At 45.0% G+C, this 20,000-nt stretch overlaps 1 protein-coding gene across 1 annotated transcript in view; it reads right to left on the bottom strand.

Moving 5' to 3' along the window:
• The window catches only part of st6gal2a (ST6 beta-galactosamide alpha-2,6-sialyltranferase 2a), a 104,050-nt gene that overhangs the window by 29,644 nt on the left and 54,406 nt on the right, over window positions 1-20,000 (bottom strand). Inside the window, exon 3 of the mRNA XM_063214219.1 lies at window positions 15,833-17,192. Coding sequence (XP_063070289.1) covers window positions 15,833-17,075 — 1,243 coding nt within the window. The 5' untranslated portion in view covers window positions 17,076-17,192. The remainder of the gene's footprint in view (window positions 1-15,832; window positions 17,193-20,000) is intronic.

Genomic DNA, 20,000 nt, shown 5'->3' with positions numbered 1-20,000 from the left:
CCTGCTCTAGTCTACACTACCTCCCTTAGCCAGACACAGCATACACACGCACAGTTCACACTACTACACACATACAGGTAGACACACTCCCATCAGGCTGAAATGCCATTGCCCCTGGGTGGAGGGAGGGGGAAGGAGGAAGAGAAAGGGATGGGGAGACATGGCAATAGAAAGCATGAAACTTCAAAAGTGGAGAAGATGCGCTCACACTATCGCCTGCATAGGCTAATTTAACAGTTCTTAACTGGGTGCAGAATCCCGCAAAAAACATATAAATGCATGAATGAAGCGAAGGACAGTACTCTTCAGATTTCTACTTTGTTTATTCGCCTTTGTTTATTATTGGGCGAATAAACAAAGAAGAAATCTGAAGAGAGCTGTCCTTCGCTTCATTCATTCAATAGAGAGCATGAAGACAGAGACAGACAGACAGACAGACAGACAGACAGACAGACAGACAGACAGACAGACAGACAGACAGACAGACAGACAGACAGACAGACAGACAGACAGAAACAAACACACACACCCAAACAAAGTTAATTCACTCGGAAGAGGTGGTTCTGGGGAAAGTTGCATCATTACAAGTTGATGGAAAATGTTTAAAGCAATATAGAAAAGCCACCCACGCGCAGAGGCTGGCTCGAGTTTCAACACTTGCTTGAACACCTGGCAATGCGCCTCATGAAGGACATTCTCTCTTTCCTGCAGTCTGATCACAAACTCTGCTTTCTATTGTGCTGAGATGTTACTGGAAAATCATCTGGTGAGTCAAAACAATGTGCATCAACACGGTTGATTGTGATGTTGTTTTATTTTGTTAGACACATCCTGCTGATGGAAAACAGAGCGGACGCATCTTATATTGCCAGAACATGATGCACTTAAACTTAAGCCCCTTAGCGCAGAGCCAATGTTATAACATTACTGTCACCAAAATTGTAATGGCTATATCTATACTGAGAGCCTTAAGTAACAGACTGTCATAGCAATGTTGCTATGATGTAGCTGAGTATTTTCAGCAAATAGTAAATAGGCCCGCCGGCGACCCCATCTGCAGTAAGAGGCTACATTTGCTTCAGAATCTGATAAAAAGCGACCGTCTAACACATTCGTTAACATCACTCACATCCAACTCTCACACCTTTGAAAGGCACCAAATAATCAGCATCATTTTGGCACAGGTCCCAAAGCAGCATAGAGTCCAAATTGCTAAAGAAAAAAACACACACACACCAGAATGTCACATATTGATGAAAGGTGTGTCTGACAGAATGGGGGTTGACTTTTCGTGTTACATGCACACACAGCCTGATGGAACCGCCGCCAGGGCCAGATTAATACTGCTTGGGGTCCCTAGGCCAGTGGTTCCCAACCTTTTTCTTCAGGGACCCATGTTTTTACCATTGTAACATTTGGTGACCCAACCGTGCGAGCGCCTGCACGAGAGGGAGTCATATGATACCCTCTGTTTAAAAACTCATTTTAGTGTTATTCCTTTATTCGTCTTTGGTCAAATATAGAGTAAATGTTTACATTTACATTTTGTTGCTTCTATGCAGATATTATTTAAATAAATGCTTTGTCATTTCAACATTGACTATTCAAGGTATTTAAAATGAAACCCCTTAAAATCAAGAAGGCTTCGAGATCCCCTGTGGATCTTTGGTGACCCTAATTTACATAGTGTCATAATTACAAGCTAGGAATTACAAGCTAGGATAACATGTGTGCCAACTGTACTCAACATGACAAGAGTTTTTCAATATTGCACCTTGTCACAGTTCTGCTGTATTTTTTTTCCCACTTTTGGCCAATCAGGGGTCCCGTGGCAAATAGGGGCCCCTAGGCTGCAGCCATATCTAGCCTATGAGTTAATCCGTCCCTGTATGCGCAACAGGCAAAGTTGAAATTCTGTACTTTTGGTGGAGGCAACAGAGCCGACAGTCCCCAAAATGCATTTTGCATAAGCCCATGCAAAGTCAATGGGATCCATTGTCGGAGAACATAACATGCATAAATCATTAGGTATTATTCAGTTATTTGTTACATTGTGTTATTAGTACAGTGGTGTTTTTAGAATGATTAGAATGAGGGTCATATTTCATATCAAACCGATGTAGCCACTTCTTCTCTAAAGACTAAACCGTTTGTGCTAGTGAGAGTGAGACTGCTCTGGGAGCAGTTGGTAAAGAAGAGAGTTTGTGGTGCCGCATTTTAATCCCTGAAGCCAGAAACCCCACTGCAGGTGCAGCACCACCATAGACAAGGCTTCAATAAGAAGCTGTTTTTGTTCAGAGTGCGTATTGTTTATTCTTTTAATAAATAAATATATGAAATAGTTCCATAATTGTATTATTTTACGCAATTTTTATTTATGACAATAATGTGTTCCCATAAACAGTTTTTGAATGACTAGTACAGCAGTCATTTAATAATATTTAGCTAACCTTTATGACTGAGGAGAGCAGTTGCACTTGAAAGTAGGGGTCGACCGATACAGGTTTTTTAATGGCCGATGCGATACCGATTTTTTTTCCACCACCCTTGGCCGATACCCGATTTCCGATACCCGATATTTGGGGCCGATATGGGTAAAAAAAAAGGTTAAAAAATGACAAATTTTCCAGGTCTCAAGTTAAAAATAAACATTCCTTTAACATTATCAAATTGAGGTAGAACTTGTAATATTTAAACACCCACTCTAACAATCAAGTAATGTCTAACAATCAAGTAATAAAAAAATTAAGTGTCTTGGTGCTTTTAAAAAAAACCTGAATGACATAAAATAATAAATATTGCGTATCGGCCAAAACCACACGCGTATCGGCCGATACGATACACTTAAAATATGCAAATATAGGCCAGATACCGATATAAATATCGGTCTATCCTTACTTGAAAGAGCATTCGGTGCAGCCTTTTATTGGCTGAAGGCAGACATCCCTCCTCTGTCGCAGGATCCAAATAGTCTAAGACCAGCCACCAGCCACTCCTCATCTTCATCCAAAACAAAACTAGAAATGCACTCAGGGAGTGCAGACCTCTGCCAAGGAAGCTGATAGAACATTTGACTATGTTACAGCCTATTTTTTCCCCCAAATCTTTCTGCCTTGTTTTTGTGAAGTTGGAAACCGGGATGTTAAAATTTGCAAAAAAAATCACCAAAATTGAATCACTTGCTCCTCTTGTCATCCCCTCTACGGTAGTCAAGTTTGAGCTGTTAATCACTAGTATCAAGGGACTACGGGGGCGCCAAGCAGCTGCCTGCCTAGTCTGCTGACAAATTGCACATCTGCCTCAAATTCTACACTGCAGGATGTGTCCTCATATAGACAGCTAATTACTGACATTTTACCTGTTGCCCTGACAGGAAGGATAGGCATTCTGCTGAAATTCCAGTGACAAATCACTAATGGTGTTACTGTCCTTCAAACTGGATTCCCTTGGTCAACCTTTCCTTGCGTCATCTGCACAGCCTGAAGCCAAGGGCTGGAAAAATATGTGGAAAACAACATATTTCTCTAAAGAATGTTACCTTGCATGCTGTTACAACAGTGTGCCTGTGAGTGAAGGGGAATGTGAATGGTAAGGCTGCCCTCTAGTGACGAAAATGGCCATTACCATTAACAGCACATGGCCATTACCATTAACACACACACACACACACACACACACACACACACACACACACACACACACACACACACACACACACACACACACACACACACACACACACACACACACACACACACACACACACACACACACACACACACACACACACACACACACATCTGACAGACATCTGTACAATGACTTATTGGTGTGACCGTTCTTGTTGGATGGGATCGATCACTACATGGCCCGCAGGTCATATAAAGAGATTGAGTGACACATGCTGCTGGAGTGGCGTGATGCATGACTCAGCGCTCTCACTGTTTATTTATTGGCAGTAATTGAATGACCATATCTCACAGACACAAACACAGACACAGACACACACACAGACACACACACACACGTTCACAAGCAAACACAGACAGACACACACAAACACAGACACGCACGCAGGCAATACCCCCCCCCCCCCACACACACACACACACACACGTGTACACACACACACAGGTATGCACATGCACACATGAACAGGCATAGACATGTGGTGCACAAACACACATACACATGTGTGATCGTGAACACACACACACACACACACACACACAGACAAATACACACACACACCTGCTTTCTAAAACCTTGTCTTTGGCATGTCAGGAGTCACTAGAGTCTCCAGGCCTCTGACATCATCATCCATCATGTATCAACGCCCTCCAAATGAACACACACATTCATCACATAGTGAAAAGTCAATACAGAGAGCCATTACTTCCCCCTCCCTCTCTCTCTCTCTCTCTCTCTCTCTCTCTCTCTCTCTCTCTCTCTCTCTCTCTCTCTCTCTCTCTCTCTCGCTCTCCCTTTCTCGCTCTCTCTCTCTGTCTCCTTTCAACGCAACACATGGAGACAGGTGAGGAATACATGTGCCTAATGTTACGAAGTGAGTGTGTAGAAAAAAACAAGCCATAAAAGGCAAGTATTTGCCACAGCTTTCTTCTGAGCTAAATAATATCAAGCACACCAGAATCTTCAAAGAGGTGATATAACACAGGCTTCTCAACTGCTTCTTACTCTAATAAATGTTACCTATGACACTATTTCTAAACCCCAAGGTTCAGATTTCACAACAACCTCTGAAGTTGTCCAAAGCCATGACCAATTCTCAGCCTTTACCGTATTCACAGTTGTGAACACAGCCACACAGCAGTTGTGAAATTTGCGTGTAAAACCTGTCATTCAATACCAAGAGGGTTTGTCTCATTTGGAGAGCCTCCAGATTTGGAGTGGACACATTGCATAGAGCAGTGTTTTTCTAACTTTTTTGTAACCATGGCACACCCCTTTCAAGGACAAAATGCCAAGGCACATCACCAATTGCAAACATTAACTGAAAATAAAACCCTATTGCCTAAATTAACAATGTACAGCCATTCTATTTTTCCATGGCACACCAGATGATCTGGTTGAAAAAATAAAAACAGCATAGAGAGAGCGTATTCTCGAAAGTTGCATAGAGCAATTACAGCCCCCAGAGGGCAGCAAAGTACACCCCAAAGTGCCTTTCAGGTTCACCAGCTGATGAATCACTCAAACAGTTTTGAGGTTATTTCTGGGGTTATTTCCAGGTTGAAACGAGCACTTAGTGTAGTTTGAAGTGCTAAAGACAGAACAATTGCAGAGTAGGATTTGTACTTTTTTTCTTTCTGATCGTCAATTTTAACACGCCATACTGCAGGGGTGCTGTGGCGCAGTACGATAAGCCCCCCACATTTGGGCTTGCATGCCCACACACGGGGACCCCGGAAAGATTCCGGCCAGGGTCATTTCCCCATCCTTCCCTGTCCCATTCACTTCATGTCACGGTCTTCAACTGTCCTGTCAAATAAAGGCATAAAAAGACCCTAAATTTAAAGAAAAAATTAAACGTGTCATGCCGCACTCAAGACTAAAAGGTGTGTGACAAGAAATACAAAGTGAAGTGTAAGGCAAAAATGTGTCCTTTTCTAAGTCCTTTTCAGAGTTTTAATGACCGAGTTTTTGGTCGATCGGTCTAAATACCTTCCCTCAGGGGCACACAACTGTAAGGATGGTCATTAGAGCAAAAGTTCCATTAAAGTGCTTAAAAGTGTCATTAAAAATCTGAAAAGAACTTACTTGTGCAGTCATTTGAGCTTTGTTATGGGCAAATCCAAGCATCATTGGGTCATTCGTTTTTAACAAATTAGGGGAGAATTGAAAAGAATGAAAACAACATCTGAATCCTTATTTTCCTGTTTCTTGATTTGGGAAGCATATACTGTAGCTCCTCACTACAACAAAGCAAAAAAAAATAAAAAATAGTTCGGTTGCTCATATAATATGTGCAATGGAAAGGCACTCTTGCAGGCATACACTTTAAATTGAAAGTCTCCGGGTTTTATGTGTGCTTGCCTACTGGGTAATACTTCTATATTCAGTGGCTTCATGTATTTTGTACGTTGGAGGACAAACTTCCAGGACTGCAGCAGCTGTGCTATGTCTGCTGTGTTAGCTCTATTTCTTACTCTTTTGTAAACATTTTGAAATCTTTTGTTGATAATTAGTTAATTATTTAGAAGTGTTGCTATTGTGACAACAGCTTTAATAGCCATGTGACAACTTTGTATTGTATTGTAAGCTTGATGGATCAGTGTGTGTGTGTGTGTGTGTGTGTGTGTGTGTGTGTGTGTGTGTGTGTGTGTGTGTGTGTGTGTGTGTGTGTGTGTGTGTGTGTGTGTGTGTGTGTGTGTGTGTGTGTGTGTGTGTGTGTGTGTGTGTGTGTGTGTGTGTGCGTACGTGCGTTCGTGCACGCACGCATGTTGAATGCAACGGACACAGTCACCTTGATTTCCCATGCGTATCGATATACTGATATACCATTAAACAGTGTGCAGTAATGATTTTCTGCCATTTTTTCATCATAACAATTGAAACATATGCATGACGAATAATGTGTATGTAGTAATGTGGTAATCTATGGTATTTTCTGCCATTTTTTCTTCATAACAATTGAAACATATGTATGACAAATAGCAAGCAGTCAGTTTGAGTATAATGCTAAAATTTGTGTGTAGTATTTGAATTGAAATGGGTCCATGAAATTCACATTTTAAACGTGCAGTCTAGTGTGTCCAGAACCTTGCATGTGTCATATGTGCATTCCTGTGATGGTAATGATCTTCAAATGTACCAATCATCTGACACAAGAGCTCAGAATTAAACCCCTCCTAAAGTCCTTACAAAAATCTGTAAGACGATTCCTTTTGATTCCATTTTCTGCAAGCAATCTCAATTAATAAGCCACTTACAAACACAACAAGTCATGCCCAGACAAAATGAGACAAAATGTATAGATGTTTTTAAACCCGTCGCAAATTCACTTACACGGTTTTGCACCTGAACACTTTATATATGATCCAGCACCAACTGCATTTGCAGCATTCACCATGGACAACCCCACTATGTGGGTGCAATGTCCATCAACCACCAGTGAGGGGCGACAAAGGACTGTACTATGACTTCCACGACCAAGCAAACATGAAGCCCCCTTGAAAACTGCCTAGCATCAACACAAAGATCTGTGACAATGGAAGAGGAGACAATGGTGAAATGGCAAGATGATCTTCATCACATAATAAACAAAGTGCACACCGCAATATGCATTGTGTTATTCTCTCTACTTAGGCGCAAAGACAATGCTCAATAGAGAACAAAAATACAGAGGAAAAGGGGGGGGCTTTTTTATGCTGGGAATTAGCGTGCACAAAAGATTTGACGGCATTAAACAACCTTAATGGGAATATCAATTCCATTACAGCTGGTAATTTGATTAAACACACGCTGCTCAATCCATTACCAAGTTCAGCTTATTTTGGTCACCGGGGAAGAGCGCACGAAAAATTACTCAGGAGGAGAGATACATGGTGGTGCATGTAGAAATGAGAGAGAGAAGGGAGGAGAGCTATATGGAGGAGAAAATATGAAACTAATAGAGAGAGAGAGAGAGAGAGAGAGAGAGAGCGAAAGCGAGAGAGAAAGAGAGAGAAAGAGAGAGAAAGAGAGAGAAAGAGAGAGAGCGAGAGGAGGAAGACAGATGTGTGTAAGAGAGAGTGAGAAACAGAGAGAGAGAGTGTGTAAGAGCAAGAGAGAGAGAGAAAGAGGGTGGAGAAGAAATTAGACCGAGAGACAGAGATAAGAAATGTTGAAAGTAAGGATAAATGCTATTCTCTGTTCCCTCGGCCCTATAATAATAATCCCATATTGGTGGGGCATATATGATGATAACACGCAATCGTATTAATGTCAAAAAATAATATAAAACAGCCACTTTAATATCTTTGTATCTTCGTAAGTCACAGCCCTTGCACACACACGCCCATTGTGGTGCATATAAAAAGATAACAATGAGAGATATTTGCATTATCCTCACGCCACACGGCTGGCGTGCCAGCTTCCAACAAATGCAATGCAAAGCCGGCCAAACACTAAAGTAAGCTGGCACTCGTTTGAAGTGAAGATAAAGCTATCTGTAAAGGGATCTTGGCAACCTATATAAAGAGGAAAATGCAACACCTGGGGGGAATAAGAAAGGTGTCTTATCTGTCTTGAAAGAGCTATGCTCACCCTGCTCATATTAGACCTTGGCAATATTGTGTAAAATATATACGCCACACCAAATAAAAAAACCTTCGCCCCATTCCCGTGAGCCTTCGAACACATTGATTCAAAAGACGTCCTCTTTTGAGGACCTTTTCCTGCAAGTGCACTCTCATTGTCATCAGGGATTGCTTAAAACAGAATAATATGTCCACACACAGAGACTATAAAAGCTCCCAACATTGATTGTTCTTCCTCTTTCGCACAGTTCAAAGTTTGTGGTCCTGTACCTATTTCAAGGCGGATGGATGGACGCATGTGGCTGTATGCTTATTCCCAAAAGGACATGTTGCCTGCTTCCACTGACAGCGTTGGATGGGACCTTTGGACAAAGACATCTGAAAGGGTCCCCCCCACCCAATATATACAATTTAATGAGGAACCCGATTCTGGGCCTCCCTCTCTCCCTGGGCAACGGGACCACTGGCCAGTTTGTCCACCCCCACCCCCAGGGCCTGTCCTCTTCCCCTGTTGCCTGCCAAACTGATTCCAGGTGGGGAGGCCTATTGAGCCCCAGCTGGTCACAGGATGGTGTACAGTCTGGCAGCTTTGATTACAGGGTTACCACCGCTGGTGCTGCCACTTAATGGTTGTGACTGACTCACACTCACACTTGCCTGGAGGATATACTCTTTCAAGAGCACGCCATAAAACCACCGCTCGTCTTCACGGTCTACATAATATACTTGCTCGTGTTTCCTGGCTTGTCTCGTTTAATCCCGGTTTTACAGTAACTTGTGCTGGCCTGGCTGGCTTTCATGCGTTTCTTCCCACACCACAAATTCAGCCCTCACATGTCTGCATGAACCTCACGCAGCGCTTGAAAGAGCAGCAAGAAAAAAAGCATCCGCTTTTACCTCGCATCTCATGAAGATACACAGGTAAAAAAGGCAATGGCCTATGTCTCCTTTGTCTCGAAATAAACTTCAAACTCCTCAGTCATCTCCTCAGTCTTTTGTCTGGCATTTGAGAGATTATTTTTGGATGTGCGCACCTCCCCTTGGTCACAGGTTCAACAGCACAATACATCATTGACATAGATGTCAAAGTAAAAGAAAAGCTTTCCTTCCAACATCGCTAATTTATTTGAGTAACCAGTAGACCTGTGTACTGGTCTTGTGATCAGCTACATCTGCACTGGTTGGATCAAGTTTGTGGCGGGTCCTTGTTAGGTTTTTAGTGGGGGTTTTTTCCCAGTAACAACACAGCCTTATTACCTCATTAGGTACAATGGACTAACTGGTGTAACAGCTACCGCTATGTAATATCATGTGCTAGTGTTGTAGTTACACCATGACTTTACTTTCACTTTTGACACCTTTGACCATTGAAGAGCAAGCCAGCATCATTGGGGTGATGCACAAGTCAATCGCGTTTCCAGGTGGGATGAGTCGACTGCTAGGCTACTTAACCTCATCAACATACTCGTCTGGGTCACAGCATGGCGCTAACTAGCAGCTTTGATTACGGGAATGTGCTGCTGTTGCTCTGCCCCTTCATGGCTGCAGCTGACTCACTCCAGCATTTGCCTGGAGGACATAGAACAAGTCATAAACTACATCTGCTCCTATTCCCAGTCTACATCAGGAGTGGGTAATTATTTTGGTCCAGGGGGCCACATTGGGTTTCTAATACTGACTGAAGAGCCGGATATCACAAGCAACTTACTGGTGTTAATAATAAAAAATATACGCTTTCATAATTTGTTGACTGTTTCATTCCTGGATATTGTATTGAAATGTATTTAGATGAATAAAATAACTCATGTACCGTACATGTCCTAAACTATCTGCTCATATTCACAGTCTACATGATTTTACTCCCTCTACTACACAATATTCTTCCCTGACTTGTCTCATTTTCTTCTCTTTTTTTACAGTAAAGTGTGCTTGTTGGCTGGCATTCAAGCGTTTCCTCCCACATAAAAAATTGAGCACTCACATGACTGTATGAACCTCACACAAAGCTGGAGTACATACGAAAAACATTGGCTTTTTCTCCTGCTTCACAACACACAGGTAAAGGTAGTGCCCTTGCTTTTTTTGTCTACAACTGTAAATAAACTTCAAACTCCTCCAGCTCTTTGTCTGGCACTTTAAAGATTATTTTTGAAATGTGCGCAGCTCTCCTTGGTCACAGGTTAACCTGCGCCGTGCAGAATGCAGAGTGAAGGCAGTCAGCAGCATCATTGTGATGTGATGCATCTGCCAATCTTCCTTCCAGGTGGGAGGAGAGTAAAGACGGCCACGATTTAACAGAATCTACGTACATGCCTGGGGTGCGTTTCTCGAAGCCAGAGTTGCTAACTACGTTAGCTACTTTGTTGTTTGCAATGCAATTACCCATTGGCAACTACGAAAGTTGCTAACTGGCTAACTACGCTTTCGAGAAAACAAAGCCCAGTTTAGGATGACTAGCTTTGGTTACAAAGTCCTGCTGCTGCTCTGACACTTGATAGTTGTGACCGTGATGACTCACACTAGCATTTTCCTGGCGGATAAACCCCATTAACAGGCCATAAACCATGACAAAAACAGTATCTTCGACTCATGTGTCCCACTGAAATACTGCGCACAGGTAAAAAGGAAATGCCCCTCTTTCTTTTGTCTGAATAAGCTTAAAATCAATCTACTTTCTTTATTTGGCACTTTAAAGATTATTTTGGATGCTTCCAACATTTTTACAGTGCTTCCAACTTTTTTACATCATTAGTGGCCTCGTGTAACATATTCTACCTATACCTACCATAGTTTTTACTCCTAATTATTTAATAATTTTGGCAAATGGGAAATCGCGGGGTGTATCGAACCGTAGGTCAAAAATCGTGATACGAACCGAATCATGAGGTGAGTGTATCGTTACAGCCCTACTAACTAACAAACTAACAAACTAACTAACTAATTTTGATTACAGGGTTACTGCTACTGCTCTGTCTCTTCATGGTGGTGACTGACAAACTCACACCCGCCTGGAGGACACACTTGAAGAATATGTAATAAGCCACCTATCTGGCATTCACAGTCTACATTATTTATATATTTGTGTTTTCTGATTTGTCCCGTTTTATCCTCTCTCTTTACAGCCACATTGCTTGCCTGCTATTTACAGGTATGTCTTTCCTCATCACCTTCCTGCCCCCTCCCAAAGAAGACTTCCCTCCTTTTGACTTATCATGGAAATATACATACAGGATAATTGACAGAACATATTAGTCAGTTGTATTTCCAGGTGAGATGAGATGACCACAAGGCCATCTAAGCTCATCCACTGTTTGGGTCACAGGATGGTGCTAACTAGTAGATTTGGTAACAGGGCTACTGCCAGTGGCGGAACAGTTGCACACCAGGCCCCAGGGCAAAACACTGAAAGGGCCCCCATACAGCCCGCCAAGGTCACAATAGGGCCCCCACTATCAATACGGAAGGGCCCTGGGCCCAGGGGAAAATGCCCTGCCCGCCCCTCCTATAGCTCCGTCCCTGGCTACTGCTGTTCTCCCAACTTCATGGAGGTGTTTGACAGAATTATACCTGCCTGAAGGCTAGCTAGCTACGATACAAGAACATGTTTTAAACCACCACTCATGTTCACATATATAATTTACTACCTAATGCACTTGTGTTTCCAGACTTGTGTCATATTAGCCTTTTTCATTTATTTATTTCTAGCATTAAAATGTGCTTGCTAGCTGGCTTTCATGTGTTTCCTCCCACACAACAAATTTAACACACATACACGTCTACATCAACCTCTCACAACAGATGGAATAAAAAACGTTAGCTTTTGGCTTCTCATCAAAAAACACCTCACAGGCATTGGTGCAGCACCACTGATGTGATGCTTTAGCCAATCGCATTTCAGGTGGGATGAGACAAACCGCCAATTAACCTCATCTGCATTTGCGCGTGGGTCACTGGTTGGTGCTAACTAGCCGCTTTGATTACAGGCTTACTGCGAACTGCTACTGCCACTGCCACTTCACGTCAGGGTTGTGGCCGTGACTCATTCCAGCATTTGCCTGGAGGATAAACCTCATGCACAGCCTGTCATAATAAACCCCCTCTCGCACTCTGGCATTGCACTACACATACTGCAGACACACAGGCACAGTCGTGTTATTCCGGACTTATCTCATCTTCTTTCTCCACCGTTCTGCCGTCTCTTTTTTTTTCGTAAAACCACAGTAACTGTGCTACTTCACTCACTTCCATGTGCTCCTCCCACCCACACAATAAATTGAGCGCTTGGATGTCTGCATGAATATCACACAAAACACATGAAATGAAATAAAAAAAGGGAATGACAAATTGCTGGCTTCCTTTTCCTCCTGCTGCTGAGAGGTTTCTCGTGCAAATACACAGTGCTGCAGAAGTCTACACACACACACACACACCATGGACAAATGAAAATTGATTACCGGTGCGGCTCATCGACACCGGGGGTGGGGGGTAGTGATGGTGGAATCAATCGGGGCCTGGGCGGATGTGATTGGCTTAGCAGCCATTTCTGTTTAAACGGCGCAGAACAACCACGGCGTTGATTAAAACAGCACTTCAGCCTGCCGATGAAATGCTGCAATCATGGCCGATTGCAGTGAAACGCGCGGCTCGCCGACAATCACAGCACCTGCACCTCCTTCTAGCTCTGACTCTCCACCAACAACCCATTCATCCATCAATCTGTCCATGCACCAGGCATTGGATGAAAACACAGTAAAGTAAAAAAATATATATATATACCCACATCGTCCCTCCTCTCCTCTACTGCCAACATTATCCCATCCCATCCATCCATCCATCCATCCATCCATCCATCCATCCATCCATCCATCCATCCATCCATCCATCCTTCCGTGTGTGAACACAGCCAGCAGACAGAACAACAATCTACCTCCCCTTCCCTCTATATACCTACTGTATATCACTCCGCCTTCCCTGTACTGCCAGTATGATCCCATCCATTCACCCATCCCTCCATCCATCTACCTCTCCATTCACCCATCCATCCATCCATCCATCCATCCATCCATCCATCCATCCATCCATCCATCCATCCATCCATCCATCCATCCATCCATCCATCCATCCATCCATCCATCCTTCCATCCATCCCTGTTTGACAACATCCAGACAACATCCTAAAAACACCCTCGACCCTCATCTCTCTACCCCCCCCCCCCCCCCACCCACACACACACACACACTGCCGCCATTCCCTCCCTCATCTGTCCAACCATCAATCTTTCCATCTATCCATCTGTTGGGCTGTTGGGGTGAAAACATGAGACAAAAATGCAAAAGAACCAAGCCAGCGACAAGCTTCAGTACGCATTTGGGCTCTAGGTGGGCCCGGCTGGGCTGGGCTGCCATGGTACACCCGATGAGGGGGGTATATCTGCCCATCCCGCATAGCCCAACAGCCGGGATTTGCCAAGTGTGAAAAAGGCATCTGATAAAGACTCCCGCTACAGCCGTCCACTCCAGCCTGCCAGCATGGCACCCCTCGCCTGGGTATCATTTGTTTGTGTGGGCTGGTTTTGTTTTCATTCCTCTCTCCTGATACTTTCAATACTTTTCTTTAACAAAACGAAAGAAAGAAAGAAAGAAAAAACTGAGGCCATGGAGCTCTCACGCCCCTCAAAACAGTTTGGACTATTAAAAAAAAAAAAAGAGAGGAAAAAAAAAACACCACCGGGCAACGGCAGTTACCCATGGCAACCAACAAAATAGCGCTGGCATTGTTGGAGTAGGTTTTGACGATAGGCGGCCGATGGTGCTCTGTGCCAGTTTAGCCCCGAGCAGGCTCTGTGGTGCCGTCCTTATGGACTTACTTCTGTGAGGGAAAACGGGGAAAAAAGCCTGACTAACATCTTGACAGAATTTTCTGCTTCAGCCGTGAAGGTGTTTGTTGTTCATTGTGTCTGCACAACAATGCCTTATCACGCTCACATGACAATGGTGCTTTGTCATGGGGGAATGTTTTGTGCCATTTTTCCAGACAGACATGCAAATGTTTATGTGAAAAAAGGCTTTCATGGGCTAGTGTATTTGCCAGTTGTATTTGAAAAATGGCTTTCATAACGTCATCTCATTTCTTAATCAAATTCATATACTGCATACTGTAGGTTACCAGGAGAACAAGCTAGCCCTCCTCGATGTTTCCCCAGTGTTTCACAGTTGAGGAAGCCGTGTTAAAACCAACATCCCTCTCCATCCTATCATTTGTCCCAATAGAACACACTAATATTAGACTTGACAAATGCAGTGATGAAACTATGGGAATATATAGTGAGAGACACTTTCATCAACTGCCTCACAAGTCACACCAGCTGGGGAGCAGAATCCAAACATGTGTGAAGGACTAAAATAAATCATTCTGAATGGAGAAATGAAATGGAAAAGGCTGTACGTCCTGCAAAAGGTATTACCCCCCCAATCTGGCAGTACCCCACCATCTGGTTTCAGCCATGCCTTTGTCTGGCAAATTGTTAGGCTTTATTTTTTTTTCGCCGTATGATGTACTGTAGGTAGTGTCGCTCATTTTTCTTTTCTCAATAAACTTTGGAGTTTCTCCCAGTGGGCACAGATTGCAGGCCTCTTCAGTCATGTAATTTTCTGTCTTTGTCTGGCACCTGTGAGATTATTTTTAGCCATCCGCACCTTCCCTCTGTCACAGGTTAAACTCAAGCAGTAGGATGACACACATGCCTGTGGTGCTCCTGCTTTTTCCCAACAGTGCCTTAATAGCAAAACTGAGCAGAATTCAATGCACTTTACAATACTTTTCTGTACCTCTGCACTATAATGTTTTGGTGTCATCTTTCAAGATAAAAATTAGCGTAGGAACAAAAAAATCCATAATTTCAATAAAAAAATCCCACAATCCTACAGTAATTGTACGTGTTGTAATATGCATATGAATCTAAGGACCATTTTCAAGCATTGTGACATGAATTGTAGTACTGTCAATACGTCTCAAGAATTCAATACATGTATGACGCCGTATTGCTGCCTCTTGATCAATAAATGTTTTTAATAATATGGCTGTGATGATGTGTATAGGTCAACGTGTGCTCAATGTCAAAATAAAGAACGGTTAGGTTATTTTCTAGATACAATGTGTGGATGAGTGGGCATTAGGGATGCAAATTATCGATTAATTAATTAATCATTAGTTGATAGCCTTATCGATCAACTTACGATTAATTGATGAGCGGCGTTTTCTCCCGAAATCTCAATGTTTCTCGAGAAACCATATTTAAATTAATTCTATTTCAATTCTTTAATCCAAAGGTGATTTAAATATTCCAAGTATTCACACCCCTCTTCACACACACTCACATGCCCATTTCACCTGGGTTTCTTGTCAGTTGAATTGTTGATCAATCATTGATTGATTAAAGTCGATTAATCGATTAATCGTTTGCATCCCTAGTGGGCATGGGTTTATGATTGTTGTGCTGGGTTGTCTGATACTGATAGTCAAAAAAAGAGATAATTTCATGCGCTACTGAAAAAGACAAAGCCAAGTGACTCACCGATCTCCTTGCCGAGGCCCGAGTGCAGGATGGCTCCGGCAGACGTCACCACGGCGCACGAGCCGAAGCCCGAGCCGTACAGCCGGTCCAGGGGCTTCTCCGGCACTAGGGCCCGCCAGCCCAAACCGGAGAAGGGCGACTCGGCTCCGTCCAGCGTCCGCACCCGCACCTGCCTCTTCAGCTGGCACAGGAGCTGCTTGGCGCTGCGCTGGTTCTCCCGCAGGCCGCTGTAGGCCACGCGGTGCTTGTTGGCGTTCATGTAGTCCTTCATGGCCTTCTGCAGGCGCGGGCTCAGCATGCCGGCCGACACGCGGCCCTGCCACAGCTGCTTCACCACCGACTTGGACTTGGAGAAGTAGTAGTCCTCCAGGTCGTCCGAGTTCTCCCAGCGGTTGCCCGCCTGTGCTGCAGCGGCTGCGGCTGCGGCTGCCGCGCGGGTCTGGGCCAGCGCTGGCCCGCTTCTGGCTGCGAGCTCCTGCTCTTGTTCCTCCTCCTCCTCCTCTTCCTCCTCCTCCTGCTGCTGCTGCTGCTGTCGTCGTCGCCGGATCTCCTCCTCTTCCTCCACTGCTGCCGCTGCCTCATCGTCCTCATCCTCCTCTTCAGGTATGCGGTTCTCGCGACTGCGAGCGGGCCCAGCGGCGCCACCACCGGCAGGATCCGACCGGTAGCCCATATCCTGGGTGCCGAAGGAAGACCAGGCTGCCAGGTTCTGGGGGTCCGGGGAGTACACGGCCTCCTGGCTCAAGAGCGCCTCCTCCTGGCTGGCCTGGCCCGGCTCCAGGCTGGGCACCACCCTCTGCTCCATAGACATGTCCTCCTCATTGCCATCGCCATCCACGCCCCCATCGCCTGGTAGCGGTGCTGCTGGAACCCTATTGGCAGCAGCGGCGGCGGCGGCAGCAGCAGGGTTGCCCCCAGGGGCAGTGGGAGCGAGGGGGGCTCTGACGGCCGAGGACGTGGCCCTACGAACGCCCTGCAGCTGATGATGGGAGTCGTGGAGGCGTGAAGGGCCAACGTTGATTCCGGGTCCAGCTCCAGCACCGGCAGCACCCAGGAGGAGGCCCTGGTGGTTGGCGACAGAGGCCAGGCGACGGCTCTCAGCGTGGGCCAGCAGGGCGGAGGCGGCGCGGGGCTCCTCCACCCGCGAGTCCATGAAGTAGGAGAAGAGCGCCAGGAAGAGCAGCACCCAGGCCAGCATCAGGCCCAGCGCCAGCCGCCGCCACTGCTTCAGGCTCGACTTCATGGCCGCCGCAGAGGTGATGGGACGACGGCCACTGCAGACGACTGCCGACGAAGCTGAGAGAGGCCCACACACCGCTCCCCCTTAGCCTAGCGCTCAGGCTCAGCAGCACGCAGGCCTCTGTGGAGAGGAGAGCAGAGGAAGGGGATGGATAGTGGGGCAGTGTAGAAAGGAGGTAGAGAGAGGGGATAGAGAGAGAGAGGAGGAAGAGATGAGGTTTAGGACAGTGGAGAAACAAAGTGAGGGGATAGAGACAGAGAGGAGGAAGACATGAGGTGTGAGACAGTGGAGAAACGAAGTAGAGTAGAGAGAGGATACAGATAGGAGACAGAATGATGGAGTAATACAAGGGCATGGGGAAAGGCTTGGAGAGGGGGAGAGAGCAGGAGAGATGGGTGGAGACCATGGGGAGATGGAGGAGAAGAAGGGAGACAGGGTGAAAGGGAGAAAGAGGAGGTAGAGCGGATGGGAGGAAGAAGAAGAAGAAGAAGAAGAAGAAGAAGAAGAAGAAGAAGAAGAAGAAGAAGAAGAAGAAGAAGAAGAAGAAGAAGAAGAAGAAGAAGAAGAAGAAGAAGAAGAAGAAGAAGAAGAAGAAGAAGAAAAGGTCACTGGTAGGATAACCATGAGCCACACTCTCAGAGGCATATTACTGTAAAAGTGACCTATATGTGGACTTTCACTTCACGTCAGTCGGCTAAATGTAAGACAACCAAAGATGGTCGATGAACAGAGACATGATAAGGTATTTCTGGTCCGTTCCAGGAATTGATTCGCAGTGTTGAATCAGGGTATGTAACATTTTTACAGAACTGTGAAGTTAAGTAGATATGCCCTCACAGACAGGACTTTTTTTCGGATGATGTTCACTTTTAGCAGCCAGAACCGTCTTATTTGACAAAACTCAGATCAATTTTGTTTGGGGTTTACGGTTTGCAGCCTGGAACATTCTGACTAGTTGATTTTATTCAAAACATCACTCTCCATAACTACACACTTACTTCCTCACCTCCACATTATTGACTGGTTGAGTTGTACCCATTCATTTCCGCTAATCAGTTTCATTTCTTCTAACCCAATTGCCTCTGCTTGTATTATTGGTTGGCTTAAAAGAATTAGTTTGAGGTAAACGGCCACCTTCAGGCCAGTTCACTAATGTGGTGTTGCAGTGACATACAATACTCCAAGAAGCCCTAAGGTGGTACAAGCCCAATGAACCACACTTGCTAACTGGGTTAAACACTAAACTACTTTCATTGCGTGCAGTCTTTTTTTGTTGGGACTCAGCCCCCTCTCGCTGTAGAAACAAAACCAAGTTTTGGAGTGATATCGCTAGTGAAACGGCACGCTCCTGGGACGTCTGAGCCGGAGCTGGAGCTCAAAGCGGAGTCGACAAGCGTAGGGCTGCGCGATCAGACTCAGCCTGGCAGATTAGGGCTCGCGGCGACGGGCCTCCAGTGCAATGCATGCGTTCTGATTTCCACTCGCCAACCAACCAACCACACCCCTCCGCTTCCCCACCTTATGCAGCCGCCATCCACCCACATACTGGTACGCCCACAGACATGGAGGCATGAACATGGGCAGACACACACTATGCACTGAGGCACATGCACGCACGCACGCAAACACTGCAACACAACAAGACACGCACGCACACTCTCACGCTGACTCCCACGCCTCGCACGTATCGGCCGTCCTTTCTCTCCCCTCTTCTCTCCTCTTCTTTCCTCTCCTTCTCTCTTCCCCCGTCCTCTCCTCTCTCTTCTTTTTTCCTTACCCTACCTCTCCTCTTTTCTCCTCTCCTCTCCTCTCCTCTCCTCTCCTCTCCTCTCCTCTCCTCTCCTCTCCTCTCCTCTCCTCTCCTCTCCTCTCCTCTCCCCTCCTCTCCTCTCCTCTCCTCTCCTCTCCTCTCCTCTCCTCCTCTCCTCTTTTCCCCTCCCCTCTCATCTCCTCTCATTCACTCTCCAGAGAAACCCCTGCAGGAGAGGCATCTAATTTGGGACTGTGCTAGACACGCCGTGTGTCTGTGCCGGGATCGTGCCGAGGGTGTGATTTACTGTGTGTGTGTGTGTGTGTGTGTGTGTGTGTGTGTGTGTGTGTGTGTGTGTGTGTGTGTGTGTGTGTGTGTGTGTGTGTGTGTGTGTGTGTGTGTGTGTGTGTGTGTGTGTGTGTGTGTGTGTGTGTGTGTGTGTGTGTGTGTGTGTGTAAGAGGGAGGAGAAAGACCATCTGACTGATTAAGTAGTGGGGTGTTCACCCTGAAGAACAGCATGGGGTTTGGAAGCCCTTGAACAACACAAACTTCACCTCATCCTACAGCAGAACTTTTCTCATTTACACATTTGATGCACTAATACCACTGATTAGTGATTTATCAAGCCCAGTACATCCAGTTTGATATATTGCAACCCATACAAGACTTATTCATTACATGCTGACCTTTTTATCTGGAATATTTTAAATTAATGTAAGTATGCATGTCACTATGCATGTGAGAGAAGAGTTTGAAAAATATTGTAATGCATGATAAACTGTACTGCGACAGTAACTGATTAAAATGCAGTTTTCAGGATTGAGGGCTGTTTTGGAACTTACCCATCCTGCTAAGTTATTCATTCAACGTCCTGCTCTTTGGCGTCGGAGAGTTTGTTTTCGATATGCGAAAAGTTATTTTTATTCCACTTGCTTACGTACACACTCTGCATACACTTAAATTATTAATAATGACATCGAAATTCAGGAATTTCAAGTATTCAAGGTCTCCACGCAAGTCATTAGGCTAGGACGTAAAAAAAACCTGGAGTTGGCTTATAATCAGCTGTCAAAGTGGCAAAAAGGTTATTGTGTTGCCATGAAGGAAATGCAAAACAGGCCTACGCATTAAAACTTGATGATGTGTTGGAGTTCTGCTTATTCAAAACACTAGCAAG

Source organism: Engraulis encrasicolus, chromosome 13 (assembly GCF_034702125.1).
Source record: "Engraulis encrasicolus isolate BLACKSEA-1 chromosome 13, IST_EnEncr_1.0, whole genome shotgun sequence".
Taxonomy (NCBI): Eukaryota; Metazoa; Chordata; class Actinopteri; order Clupeiformes; family Engraulidae; genus Engraulis; species Engraulis encrasicolus.
The sequence above is the reverse complement of the archived record's forward strand: the minus strand, read 5'-3'. Positions and strand labels throughout refer to the sequence as shown.